Source organism: Prosopis cineraria, unplaced genomic scaffold (assembly GCF_029017545.1).
Source record: "Prosopis cineraria cultivar Desert tree isolate PC_DT_omini unplaced genomic scaffold, ASM2901754v1 PC9, whole genome shotgun sequence".
NCBI lineage: Eukaryota > Viridiplantae > Streptophyta > Magnoliopsida > Fabales > Fabaceae > Prosopis > Prosopis cineraria.
In genome coordinates this window covers 23,864,056-23,878,125 of record NW_026555340.1, presented here as the reverse complement: position 1 = coordinate 23,878,125, position 14,070 = coordinate 23,864,056, and the positions used below count along the sequence as shown (strand labels likewise).

The window sequence follows — 14,070 nt, the reverse complement described above, 5'->3', positions numbered from 1 at the left end:
CATATTCATAACTAAGATTAATTGTGACAGCAAGTTTAGATTTTTATAAATATATTTTCATAAATTTACAATTTAAGATTTACATGTTAACAATTAATTGTTTGTTGGTAGTGAAATTCGTTCATCTTGAACAATTTCATAAATTTACAACTTAAAATTTAAATATTTATAAACATAGTCAAAATTCAGAATTTATGACTCTGTATACTCATAATTGTAGTTCATTACGATAGTAAACTCATATTTTTTACAATTAAATGTTGATAAATTTATAATTTTATATTTATATATTAATAAGTAATTATTCATTGATGATAGATTTAATTATTTCTTTTTCCTTAGAACATATTTGCTAAAAAGATCATCATCTCAAGTGTAATTTTTTCTCATTCGGAGGCCACAGGTGCCATTTTCCTTTTTCCTTTTTTCTAATTTAAAATCTCTGTCAATCTGACAAATCAATCTCTCAACCGCCTCGCTAGCCAAGCTCCCTCTCATTCCCTACTTAAAGCCATCAACGCTCTTGAAGCTGCTTCACCAACAGCTCTTCCCGCTTTTCTTATCTCGTTATACTCACCACAAAGGTGTTGTTCCTCTCTTTCACATCTTTTCTTCTTTATTGCTTCAAACTTTCCACACTCGTCTCCTCTCTTTCTTCCTCTCCTCTTCTTACAGTCTCTCTTAATATCTTCTCATCTTAATATTTTTTTAAAGTCGTTGTATTTCGGATTCGAAATGAAATTTAGTTTTGCGTCTGGTATGTGGTTATATATATTTGTGTTCTGCTATAGCAGGTTGTCGATCGATCGGAATCGGAGATCATTTCGATTTTGAGATTCGCGAAGCTGCAGGTTCTAATAATGGCTGCCGAGAGAAAGGAGAAGATGGTCAAGAAGTTGCAGAAGACCTACTTCGACGTGCTTGGATTGTGCTGCTCGTCGGAGGTGCCTCTTATCCAGAGCATCCTGAAAGCTCTCGACGGAATCAAGGAGTTTTCCGTCATCGTGCCTTCCAGAACCGTCATTGTCGTCCATGATAGTCTTGTAATCTCACAAGCTCAGATCGGTAAGATTTCCAAATTCTCCATGGAGCTTTTTTAATTAACAATAAGTTATTCTTCAATACTGGATTGTATGTTAATTACATCTTCCGTGTATCTCTCAAACTAAACAAATTGGGTGAGAAACGCAATTCAATACTCCATTGCTTTTATTGTTTTATTATTAAACATTTTTATCATATACATATAATATCTAGCTTAGGATAAGGTCCAAAGGAATTTATGACTAGAGGAATTCACAATAGAATTGTATTAATTTTTTTAGCATTGTTAAATAATTATATTGCTTTATTTTTAAAATTTAAATTGACAACGTTTAATATTTTTCAAGATTTAGATAATAGGTGATCGGTTATTGTTGCCGTCCTTGTTGTTATTATTAGTTGTAGGGAAAATTAATCTTCGACCACATCCTTTTAGCTTTCATCGATTTTAAATTATGTTTGTATAATTTATTTTTTTAATCAAACTTTTATACTTTTTTTATAATATCAAATTCTTATACTTTAATTAATTAAATATGTTAGTTCTTAAAAGTTAAAATTATTAATAAATGATTAGCTTTTCAAAAAAAAATTTTAAAATTTATAGAAAATTGATTTAATACTTTTAACTGAAAAGGTCAAAACAAAATTTGATTTAATACACTGTTCATATTTTTATTAATTTTTGAATGAAAATTATATATATATATAAAAATTATTTAGAAAACATAACTTAATTAGATAAATCTTGAGTTATACAAATTATGTAATTAATTTTAAAGTTATATAATCTTTTAATAAAAATATCATTTTTAAAATAAAAATTAGAGACTTTAACCCTTAGGGATTAACATATTTCATTAATCAAACTATTAGATTTTGATTAAAAAAAAATAACTGTAGGGATTGCATATTAACTTTCCCTTAATTGTATGATCATTTAGAATATTGCCACTATTGGAAGCTAAATTTTCTTTTAATAATTTTGATGTCAACATAAATTATAAAAGTGTAAAGAGTCATGCCGTAGGACACATGCAAGTCTTAAGGAGGGAGGCCGCTTCATCTTAAATTCCATGCAAATTAAATGCATGGGGATAGCTCCTTAGAAACTTGAAAACTTAATGCTATGAAAAGAAAGAGAAACACTAATATATAGTATGGTGCCCAAAAAGAAAAGGAAAAGAAAGAAAGAGAAGTAAGGAGTCAACCTTTTGGCGTTCTCGTTTAGTGGTTTCCCAGCCTTCTCCACAACTTTAATTAAATGAAACTTAATTAAAGTGCCCCCATTTTGTTATTTCATTTCTGAAAAGTACCAATAAGGATGGAGGTTTGACTATCTTTCTGTTTGCTTTAAGACCCATTGAGCACATTTGGATTGGATTCCTTAAACTTTTTCTAGAGAGAGAGAGAGAGAGAGAGAGAGAGATTTGCTTAACTTGGTGGCTAATGATGAGGAATTTGTTGGGGGTGACAGTTAAGGCACTGAATCAAGCAAGATTTGAAGCAAATGTGAGAACAGCTAATGGGACAGAGAAGCTGCGAAGGAGAATGCCAAGCCCAAATGCAATGGTTTGTGGGGTGTTGCTTTTGCTTGCCTTGTTAAAGTTTGTGTACCGTCCTTTGGAATACCTCGCCCTCGGTGCTGTAGCTGCTGGTGCTTACCGTATTATTTTGAAAGCCCTGGCCTCCATTCGCAACCTTAGGCTTGACATAAATATTCTCATGCTCATTGCAGGTAATTTATTTATTTATTTACTTACGCATTCTTTCATGAAAAAAAAAAACGCATAGAGGTCCCATAGAAGAATTCTATTCCACAACCAAATCCATAAGATGTAAAAACAACTCTAAAATCTCGTAAGTTTTAATTGTAAATATGTTTTAGTGTGTATTTACCAAATTGTCCTCATTTTAAAAATCAAAAACTCTTCCCACAGATGGCGATGCCACTCACTGGCAGTGCCACCACTGCAAGTCAGCCAACGCTGCCTTCAGTTGCTGGCCAACTAGTGCAGTAACCATGGGAAGAGTTTATTTTAAAAATAAATAAATAAATAAGCGCGTTTTGGTAAATGCACTCCAAAGCTTTTTCACAATTTAAGCCTGGCTAGAACTTCATGGTTATTTATGCATTTTGAGGGATTTTTTGTAATTAAAATTCTTGTATAGTATGTCTGTGATTTTTCCTTCTTTCAGTCTTTTTAAAAGTTGGCACTTAGAGAATGCTATGTGTGGTGAAAAAGTCATTACTACCCCTTTTTTCAAATTATATGATATTTTTAGATAAAATTATACATACTAATAAAATGTATTAGATACACTTTATAATTTTATTTTTTTAAAATAAAAATATAAACCTTTAAAAATTTTCTTATTTTAATACTCCATTTATGAAAGAATATTAAATAGAGAATATAATGAAAAATGTAATATTAAAAAAATACCATTAATAAAACTTTATTTTTATTAAAGTATTTTGTATTTTGAGACATTAGATCTCTCTCAAAAGTGCTTTATAATTTAAAATGGAGGAAGTTTTTTGAAAACTAAATAGGTATAAAATATAAATCCTTTCCCCCTTTTGTCCTATCCAATTTAATAAAAACAAGACGAATATATGGGAGGCAATAAGTGGTGCTTCCTCCACACTTCAATGAGTCTTTGGATAAATTTACAATTTTACCCGTAAAAAGATTAAAGTGAATTTTGGGTCTCTCTTTCTATAATACATGGAAAAATAACATAATTATAAATTAATAATACTCTCTCTGTTAAAAAATATAAGGTATTTTTTAAGAAGTTTGATGTTCAAAAATGTAAGGTATTTTTAATCTTTCGAGGTGTAATCATTTTTTTTTCAAAAATATCCCTATTGATAATGATTTTATATTTATTATAGAGTATTTAATAAGAGTGAATGTGAAAAGATAGGATTAATTTGAAAGTAGATAACTATTTATTGAGGTGTAAAATTTGATTAAAAATACTTTATATTTTTAAACGAGAGAGTATATCATTATATGACATGAACAGGTCGCGTAAGTCATCGACTATATATGTTTATTATTCATGCTCTTCAAGAGGTGATGTCGTTAACTAATCTCTTATATTACGTTTTTAGGCTCCATTTGGCATTTAATTATTTGCTATTCTATAATACTTAAATTTCATTATAAAAATTTTGCCAACAAAAAAAATCATTATAAAAATGTGGGAAAAAATTCATTTTTAAAAAAAATGTTGTGGGTGGCTATATGGATGTTTTTTTTAAAAAAAAATCATAACTTTTTTGTTACTTTCAATTTAAAATTTTATTTTTATTATATAAAATGAAAGTAGTTAAATTAAATTTATTATTTCTTAAAAAATTGTTCTAATCCTCAGAATACTTTATTTTAACAACAAGTAAATTTTTTGACGATTTGTTTATTCTAGAACTAATTCTTATAATATAATTCACTTAGTTTTAAATTTAAAATCCATATGTTCAGATTTAATTTGGAAAATTAAAGCTATATTATTAAGGGTCATTTTTGTCGCTAAACAGTATACGAAAAGTCACAAACACCTTTAAATTCAATTATAGGTCAATTCTATTCCTCAACTTTAAATATTTCTTTCATTATTATCATGTTATTTTCTCACTATTAGTTGATAGTTAATAGGCCCAAAATTATATTTTTAAATATTTTTTATTATAGAATGTTTGAATTGAGGGGCAAAAATGACTATTCAATTAGAAGTTAAGAGGCAAAAATAACCCTTAACTTGATAAAAATATTAAAAAAATAATGAGACTTATTGATGATTAATGGATATTAAATATTTTTAATGTTGGAGTAATGAGAGAGAGAATCTTTAAAGTTATTGAGAATGTTTGTGACTTTTTATATACAATTCAAGAATAAACAGAGGTATCATTGCTTACAAATTTAAAAAACGTTAGAATTTGTAGTACTGGAAGCATTTCCAACGTTAAAAACGTATATTTTCCCCAGACTTTACTAAAAAGAAGAAATTTTAGAGGATGATTATTGAGGTGAAAAAATAAACGATTAAAACTGAAGAAGTAAGCTAAAATCTTCAATTGTGAACTACGGTGTACGTAGTGCATGATGCGGGGCTGATTAATTGATATTTCTCCGCAGAAAAGATGCTTAAGAAAGATCGATAAGGATAAAAAAAAAATGAAAATGAAGAGGAAAGTTCACGAAATGAAAAAAATTATTTAAGAATCAATCAATAATTTTTTTCCCTATTGAATATTGCCTTCTTTTGAAATTAATAGTGGCAATCAGGGAAATAAAAAAGGAAATAATTAGCCATTTTTTATTATTGACAGTTACTGCGACAATTGCTATGGCTGATTATTTGGAAGCGGGCACCATAGTTTTTCTATCTTCAATTGCAGAATGGCTAGAGTCCATGGCAAGCCACAAGGTAAATCAATCTGAATGATTATCTCTCTATTTTTTCTCTCTTTCTTCTTGTTTGTTTGTTTGTTTTTTAAACAAATCCCTTTGTCCTGCTTTTCAATGCTCATCACTACTCGATTTCTAGCAATTAGTGATCCTTGTCTATTATTTATGAAGGATATTTTACATGTAAGTTAATCTGGATTCTCTGTTCCCCTTGTCATCAGTGTCTTACATGTTAATTATTTTTACGTTATTCTTTGTAAAAATTAAAACAATTGAAACTCAAAAATCTGCCTCAAATATTTTTATTAAAAATTAAGTGTGATTATTTCAGAAATTCAAAAAAATGATAGAAATTTGGCAAAATGTTACAAATAATTAATACTCCCCCTTGTCTCTATCATAGGGCATTTCTTAGAATTTCTTTTTAAATATAAGACACTTGTAAGGTATTAATTATATTTTTTAATATTAACTCTGTTTAAGCCCCATTAACGATAAGAGAAAATATTATATTTTTGGCTAAAAAAATATGAAATTTTTTCATTTAAATAAAATTAAACTTAAAAGTTTATTAAATTAAAAAAATGTTGCAGTGAGTAATAACCAGTAAGTAGTAACTCTCTTAAATTAAAGAATTTAATTTAAAATGTTATGACAATTTTAATGACGGGCGTTAGATCAAGGCCATAATCAATAAGGTTTGGCTCAATCATTTCTTGCTTTCCTAATTAGGTTAGCAGTTAGGTACGGAGGCGGGACAGGCCTTGAGTGACAATTGACACCCCACCAATTAAGTAATATGCAAAAGACAAAAAATAAAATAAAATAAAATAAATATCATATTCCCCATAGTTTTTGGCTATTAATATTTTTATATATTTTTTTAATATTCTTTCTTAAATGTAATATTAAATTTTATAAAAAAATAGAGTATTGAATGAATGGTATTTTTAAAATTTTATTTTTATTTTAAAAATATAAAATTGTAAAACATATTTAATAAATTTTATTAATATATATGATTTTGTTTAAAATTATCTTATAATTTAAAATGAATAGAACATCAACAGTATGAATTATTTTTCATTCCATAAAAATAAATATATGCGGTCTTATTTTATTTATCCATCAAACTACAAGAATATTCTTGAATTGTGAAGGGGTTTGAAATTATTTTTTTAAATGTTCTTAACCCTCCCAATAAAACTTGTTCATATGACATAATAAAATTAGGTTAAAGTACATTTTTAATTTTTTAATTTTATACAAGATTTTATTTTGATCTCTTAATTTTATAAAGTTTTTTCTCAATTTTTTAATCATGAAATTAGTTTCTTAAAAAAATTATTTTAAAATTTTAAATATTGATAAAACATTATTAAATGTTAACATATTAATTTTAAATTTTTTAAAATAAAAATAATTGACATAAAAAATAATTATTTAAAATTAATAATATTAGGATTAGAGAATTGAAAAAATACTTTATAAAATTAAGAGATTAAATTAAAATCTCATATAAAATTAGAATATTAAAAATATATTTTAAACTAAAAAATTATTTAAGAAGCCAAAAAAGGATAAAAAAAGTTGACACTTAATTAGTGTAAGATCTAATTAACTTCATTATTCTATTTAATTTTTTAAAATTCTGTTGAATGTTTAATTTATCATGTAATTTTTTTGAATATTTAAAATTAATTTTACTTTTTCAAATTTTAACAATTTAAAATAAAACATAATGAATATTAGTATATGACACACACCCCAACACACAAATCAAGATAGTACCAATTATAAGTTGATCAAAAGCGCACACGCACACACACAACACAAGTCAAGCTTCAGATTTTGTCGTTTGCAGTTGTACAGCTATTTTTTTCCCACTACATATATTTCTTTTGGCCAATGTGGCTAGGGGTGTTCACGGAACGGGACGGGATCGGGATACCTCCGTCCCGTGTCCTGTCCCGAGAAAAAGATCGGGATTAAATTTTGATCCCGTATCCCATCCCGTCCCGTTAAGAGTCAGGACGGGACCGAGACAAGATCGGGACGTCCCGCCGTCTCGATAAATGAAATAATATCAAAAAAAGATCTGGATAATAACATTCATTAAAATTTTAAATTATATAATTTATTAAGTTTAAAATCAAAACAACACAAGTACATAAATAACAATAATTTAAAATCAATTATTGAATTATATTAATCATAACTATACATTATAATAATAAATACAAATGATCTTTATACTATAAGATTAGTAACAACAGACAAGTCAAATATAACATCAAATCATTGTTCTTCTACTTTAGTGAAGATGTACTAAGCTAATTACTCTTCTAAAAATAAGCAAAAAATACATTGTAAATAAAAGTTATTAAATAGATATATATAAGAATAAATTATATTAATATAATTAATATATTATAAAGAAAGATATCTTCATGTTTACTCCATGCCATTAAAATTATTAATATAAAAAAACTTTAGTTTTAAATAAGAATTGTAAGTATTAAAATTATAATTGATATAATTAATATAAGTATAAATTATATTAATATAATTAATATATTTAAAATAAAAAATAATATATATAATATTCGGGACGGGACGGGACGTCCCGATGGTAATCCCGTGTCCCGTCCCGTCCTGAACCTCTTTCCTGTCCCGTCCGGATTATTTTCGGGCCGGGACAAGACCCGTCCTAATATGATCGGGACGATATTGGGCCAATCGGGACGGGTACAGACTGAACACCCCTAAACGTTGCTTTCCGTTTATAACCAATAAACTATATAGCGTTTCTGCGTTTGACCGGATCGGGAGAACTCTTTCCGCGGTTCCATATTAGGGAGAAATGGAGGAGCAGAAAGACGTAGAAAAGGAAATAATGAAATGAAATCCCTCGGAAAGTACCCTGAAAAATTAAAATTTGCAAATGTATCCCTGGGTTTCAGGCCAGCGCAGCGATGTCGTCGCTGACGAACATAGCCCCTCAGAAAGCAGTGATAGCAGAAACAGGAGAAGCGGTCGACGCCGATGAAGTTACAGTGAACACCATTGTAGCCATTAAAGCAGGTGAAGTGATACCCATTGATGGAATTGTTGTCGAAGGCATCTGCGAAGTTGATGAGAAGACATTGAGCGGCGAGTCATACCCTGTACTCAAACAGAAGGACTCTCCTGTGTGGGCTGGTACAATCAACTTAAACGGTAACCTTTCTCACTCCATTTTGGTCCCTGCTGGAAAAGGATGATTATTAGGCAGACCATTGATTTATCATTTTTCGTTTTTAGAAGTCTTAGGTTTTAATGTTAGTGCTGGTGTGGACAGAGTATTAAGAGAAGGTAATTGAAGAGTAGAATTTTTATTCTCTGCTCTTCTCAATGTGGATTGTGTTTGGTTGATTTGTTAAAGGTTACATTGATGTGAAAACTACTACGCTATACGAGGATTGTGTGGTGGCCAAAATGGCGAAGCTTGTGGAAGAAGCTCAAAACAGCAAAACCAGCACCCAGAGATCGATTGACAAATTTGCCAAATTTTACACCCCAGGTTAGTCAAAATTTCCTGCATCTGTTTCAATGGCTCCTGAAAGCTAAAAGCAATTTTTGAAGAGTATCATGGCTCCATGCTTGTTAAAAGTTGACTTTGTGGCTATCAGTTCATTTCCACTTCCTTTCCATACCTTCATTTGCATTTTTCGTCAATATTAGTCTGTTACCCAAGCCATGGCAAGTCCATGGCATCGAATTAAAGTTAAGAGAACTTAGATTATTTGAAACACGTCCAGAAAGCTTGATAAAGGTAAATTTATTCATCTATAAGCATAAATTGACAACTAAGCATGGACCGGCACTGACCTGCTGGGTAAGACATACTGGCATGCATTCAAAGGCACATAGAAAGAATGTACACACATATAGTATATTTGAATATGACCAGGATCTGTTAAAACATGTTTGGTAAGTATCAAACAGATTTTGAAATAGAAAATTCTAACATTGCTGTCCTGAGTTAAAGAATCTATAGCTTTGCTAGATTGTGTCAAATATTTATGCTTCACAATATTAAACCCTTAGTCTGTGATTAAGCAGAATCCTAAATGCATGCTGTTCTGTTTACTACTATTTGAATTTTCTGTTGTTTCTTCTTTCCTTTCATTCAATATCATGGGCTTTATTTCTTGCTGGTAATGTTTTTCAGCTGTTGTGGTCGTATCAACTCTTCTAGCGGTGATTCCACTTGCGTTACGAGTAAAGAATCAGAGACACTGGTTTCATTTTGCCTTGGTTGTTTTAGTAAGTGCATGTCCTTGTGCACTTATCCTTTCTACTCCAGTTGCTACTTTCTGTGCTTATACTAAAGCAGCTAAATCCGGTCTTCTCATCAAAGGAGGTGACTATCTTGAAACCCTGGCAAAAATTAAGGTGATGGCTTTTGACAAAACTGGTACTATCACGAAAGGGGAATTTTTGGTGTCAAATTTCCAGTCTCTTTGTGATGATATCGATCTGAACACGTTACTACAATGGTAGGAATTTGCTCCTCTGCCTGTTCGTTGATCTCTAACATTCAAGAAAACATTTTTTTTTTTAAAAAAAGATATTATGTCTTCTGCGTGACATATTTGGAATGATCATGCGGCAAGATTTTCGACCCTATTTATCTGTTAACACTAATTTGAGCAACACAATGCGTACTTCATTCCAAAAAGCGAAAAGGGGAAACATTTCATGAATTTTTGATCTCTTATTATAAAAAGAGCTTCTAGGAATATGGGCCTAGCTTCCTAAGTTGGCCCACTTAAAAAGGTGGGTTTTGCAACCCATTTGAAAACAAACCAATTTAGGCCCAACCCACTTAACCTCTGACTTGCCATTTTTTAATTTGTATTTTCATAAAATTTAGAGTTTATAATATACAAACATTGTCTTTTATATATGTTAAATTTTATTTTTATTTTTTATATAATTAACTACCGATAATTATTTGTATCTTTATTTTATCATTACTTTATTGATAATATATTAATATTTTTTAATCTACGCTATATTATTTATTTTATTTTAAGGATTTAGATATTGGCAATTTCATTTTTTAAAAAGATTTGTATTAATTTATTGAAAAATTATGGCGGGTTATGTGGTTTGGTCAGCCCGACTTACCAATCCATCTAGTGAGTTGGGTTGATAAAATCTCGACCCACTTTTTCACCATTGGTGGTGGGCCACATTACCAGTCTTGCACTTCGTGAGGCTATATAATATAAATCGTGGAATTTGGGATCAATTAGTTTAACTTCCAGGGTCACAAGCATCGAAAGCAAGTCAAGCCATCCGATTGCAGGAGCAATTGTGGACTACGGAAGGTCACTCTCCATTGAACCCAAGCCTGAAAAGGTAACAGAATTTGAAAATTTTCCTGGAGAGGGCATTCATGGAAAAATTGATGGGAGAGATATTTACATCGGAAATAGAAAAATTGTCACTAGAGCTGGGTCTGAACCAGGTAAATACCTTAACCATATTTAGTGTGAAATTACTATTTGGAGCCAAATAAAGTGTATCATGGATGTATATTATATATATATATATATATATAATCCTTACTATTCTGATCCTATCTATAAATCACTTTTAACATATTTCACCAGTATCAAGAAAAACTTTTAAACTTGTTAATTCTGTTTTAAAATTTAATAATTTCTCAACTTTGCCCCCATTAAATATACACCTTCAATAATATATTTTTTCTCTTCAATATTTAATAAAAAAAAATTATAATAAAAATTGAATGACGTGACATACAAATAAGATCAAACTCTCTCTCGCTCTCCTATAGGATTAGAGGGAGTATTTTTTAAAATAAAACAAGATTTCCATATCTCGTATGCTTCTTAGCCAATATACCATTGATCCATTCCATTTTTAGTTTTTAATTATTGGGACCGAGTAAATTGATGATTTGAATTGCTTAAATTTGAAGTTCCTGCCTTACAAGGTGATATTCTGGTTGGAAAGACAACTGGCTTCATATACTCTGAAGCTACGCCGATTGGATTTTTCTCTCTGACAGACGCTTGCCGATCTGGCGCTCAGGAGGCAATAGGGCAGCTGAAGTCATTGAACATCAAAACCTCAATGCTCACAGGGGATAGTCAAGCAGCTGCCATGCAAGCATATGGCCAGGTGTGTGCATTTAAAAATAATTATTTTAAACGAGTGTCTTGAGCTTAAAAATACTTTAATTCCCATGCATTACTGGGGCATAAGTTTAAGGCATTCTTAAAACTATGGTGTTTGCGCGTCCATTGGTTGAATACTTTTCGTGTTCTCATGCTGTTTTCTTACCCCATTTTAAGCTCCCTACTAATCTACAATCATAGCTGCAAATTCAGAAACTTTGAAGCACAAATTGATGGTCCATAATGAATATTTTTTGGGAACTATAGCTGTTTAGATTTCTTTATTAATCTTATATGGCTATATCCTAGCTAACTGTCTCCAACTATCCATGTAGATTGATGTTTGACTTGTACCAAGTTCTATATTGCCCTGCAAAATGAACTTAGTTACATGCTTTAACAGACGCCCTAAACATATTTTAAGTTCATAAATATGTTATAATCTCAGCATTTACTTTCAAAAAATAACGTCAGAGTCTTGGTAACTGAGATAAATAATAATGGCCAACAGTACTTTATCTACAGTTAGGGCATGTTCTGGAGGTAGTACATGCAGAACTTATACCCGAAGACAAAGCAAAAATTATCAAAGAATTCAAGAAAGAAGGACCAACGGCCATGGTTGGTGATGGCATAAATGATGCACCTGCACTGGCGGTGGCCGATATTGGTATCTCAATGGGGATATCAGGTTCGGCGCTAGCAAGTGAGACCGGCAATATCATCCTTATGTCAAATGATCTAAGGAAGATACCTCAAGCCATCAAGCTTGCTCGAAAATCCCACAAGAAAGTAATAGAAAATATTATGTTGTCAGCAATTACTAAAGCTGCGATTCTTGGCTTGGCCATAGCGGGTCATCCAGTTGTTTGGGCAGCAGTTCTTGCTGATGTAGGAACGTGCGTGTTGGTGATCTTAAACAGCATGCTACTTTTGAATGGGTCATCCAAGCATAAAGGAAAATGTTGTAGACCTTCCATTGGACTACACATCCATAAAGATGGATGCAAGGCACCTAATGACAAGTTCTCTTGTCATCATCATCATGAACACAGACACCAGCAACAGAACCATCACCATTGTTTCTCAGACGAGAAGAAAGTGATATCTCATCCTAATAAATGTGCCTCAAAGTGCCAGTCTAGCCCTGCATTTTCAGGCTCGTGTGGACATTCTATGCATGGCAATATCATGGGGACTCATGCTCAATGTAAAGTCAATGCCGAGTTCCATGAAGCCAAGCATTACCATCACGGAAGCTGCGACAAGAATCAAGATGGAGTCCATTTGCATGATGTGGAAAATCTAAGTTGTCTGGGTTCTCACAATATGGATGTGCCTGTAGAAGAGAAGCATGCGACTGCATTAAACAGCATTGGCTGTCTGGAACATAGCAAGTCCCATGAAACAGTACACTGCCATAATGGAAACTGTGACATGGGAATTCATGGTAGACCATCACTAATTTCTTCTTGCCATCTCAATTCTTCTACTTCAAATAATTTCCATCAATTTGGCAGTAAACATTGCCACTTAATCACCGGTTGTGAAAATGCAAAATGTCATGCTATTGGGCATCAGAACCCAGATTCTCATTCTGAATCTGCCAAGAAGCACCAAGAAGATCACGTATGTGTTGAGATCGACAATGAGCATATCAAGTCAGCCTCAATGCAATCTTGTATGTGTTTGGAAGAGCAAGAATCTGGGTCCTGTCACAATGGCTGTGCGGAAGAATGTAAAACATCCACTGTTGCGTGCACTTGTGAGTGTTCAAATGACAGACAAGTTGATGCATGTTGCATAAGCGAGGGCTCTTCAAAGAAATCCACAGATTTTTCTGTTGCGCATGCTTGTGCTAGTTTAGACAAGAGAGGGAGGGGTGCATGCTGCAAAAGCTACATGAAGAAATGCTGTGGCAAGGATGAACATTTACATGCTGGTTTTGTAGGAGGCCTATCAGATATTGCCATTGAATAGTTTTTTGCTGATGTCAGCATGTCTTGCAAATTACAAGTCACCGGGTATGTAATAAACGATGTTGTATTGTGTCCTGTCCTATGCTTGTATGAGACACAATGTGACACTTCAAATTTCACCACTTCAGTATATATTTATTCCATGCACTTTGAATAGAGGAAATTCTCCTTTGGAAGTACGAGTATCTACATCTTAGTATCACTCTTGAATGTAATTTGAAGAAGATGATGTGATGACGTGGCATCTGCGACCTCTGTTTTACCAAGCAGGTCTGCAGGAGTGTTTCAGGTAGACCGTAAACATGTGGACTTGTCGTGTGGCAAGAATTGGGATAGTTTTGTTTGTAGGTTAATATTTACTCATTGAGGTTTTCTAGAGGGAAAAGGACGTAATTTCTTGGCAATATTTGGTTAGGCTTTCCAGGGCTT

At 31.5% G+C, this 14,070-nt stretch overlaps 1 protein-coding gene across 2 annotated transcripts; it reads left to right on the top strand.

The window, feature by feature from the left end:
- Nucleotides 1–480: 480 nt before the first annotated feature.
- Nucleotides 481–13,843, top strand: LOC129320515 (putative inactive cadmium/zinc-transporting ATPase HMA3). Of its 2 annotated transcripts, none has more exons than XM_054966008.1 (10): nt 481–584; nt 795–1,065; nt 2,522–2,782; nt 5,390–5,487; nt 8,432–8,687; nt 8,893–9,030; nt 9,682–10,009; nt 10,784–10,986; nt 11,479–11,666; nt 12,188–13,843. In XM_054966008.1, the coding sequence occupies exons 2-10, from the start codon at nt 861–863 to the stop codon at nt 13,640–13,642; spliced, it is 3,132 nt and encodes a 1,043-aa protein (XP_054821983.1). In that variant the 5' UTR covers nt 481–584; nt 795–860; the 3' UTR covers nt 13,643–13,843. The 2 variants fall into 2 exon arrangements, with proteins under 2 accessions (XP_054821983.1, XP_054821982.1); XM_054966007.1 differs by having other exon boundaries at nt 11,464–11,666.
- The last annotated feature ends 227 nt before the right edge of the window (nt 13,844–14,070 follow it).

What these genes read in the sequence shown, in the direction of transcription:
- LOC129320515 (XM_054966007.1), top strand. Translation starts at nt 861, where the DNA reads ATGGCTGCCGAGAGAAAGGAGAAGATGGTCAAGAAGTTGCAGAAGACC. An exon ending in TGGTACAATCAACTTAAACG is followed by an intron (nt 8,688 to 8,892) that starts GTAACCTTTCTC and finishes GATTTGTTAAAG; the next exon opens with GTTACATTGATGTGAAAACT. An exon ending in TGCCAAATTTTACACCCCAG is followed by an intron (nt 9,031 to 9,681) that starts GTTAGTCAAAAT and finishes AATGTTTTTCAG; the next exon opens with CTGTTGTGGTCGTATCAACT.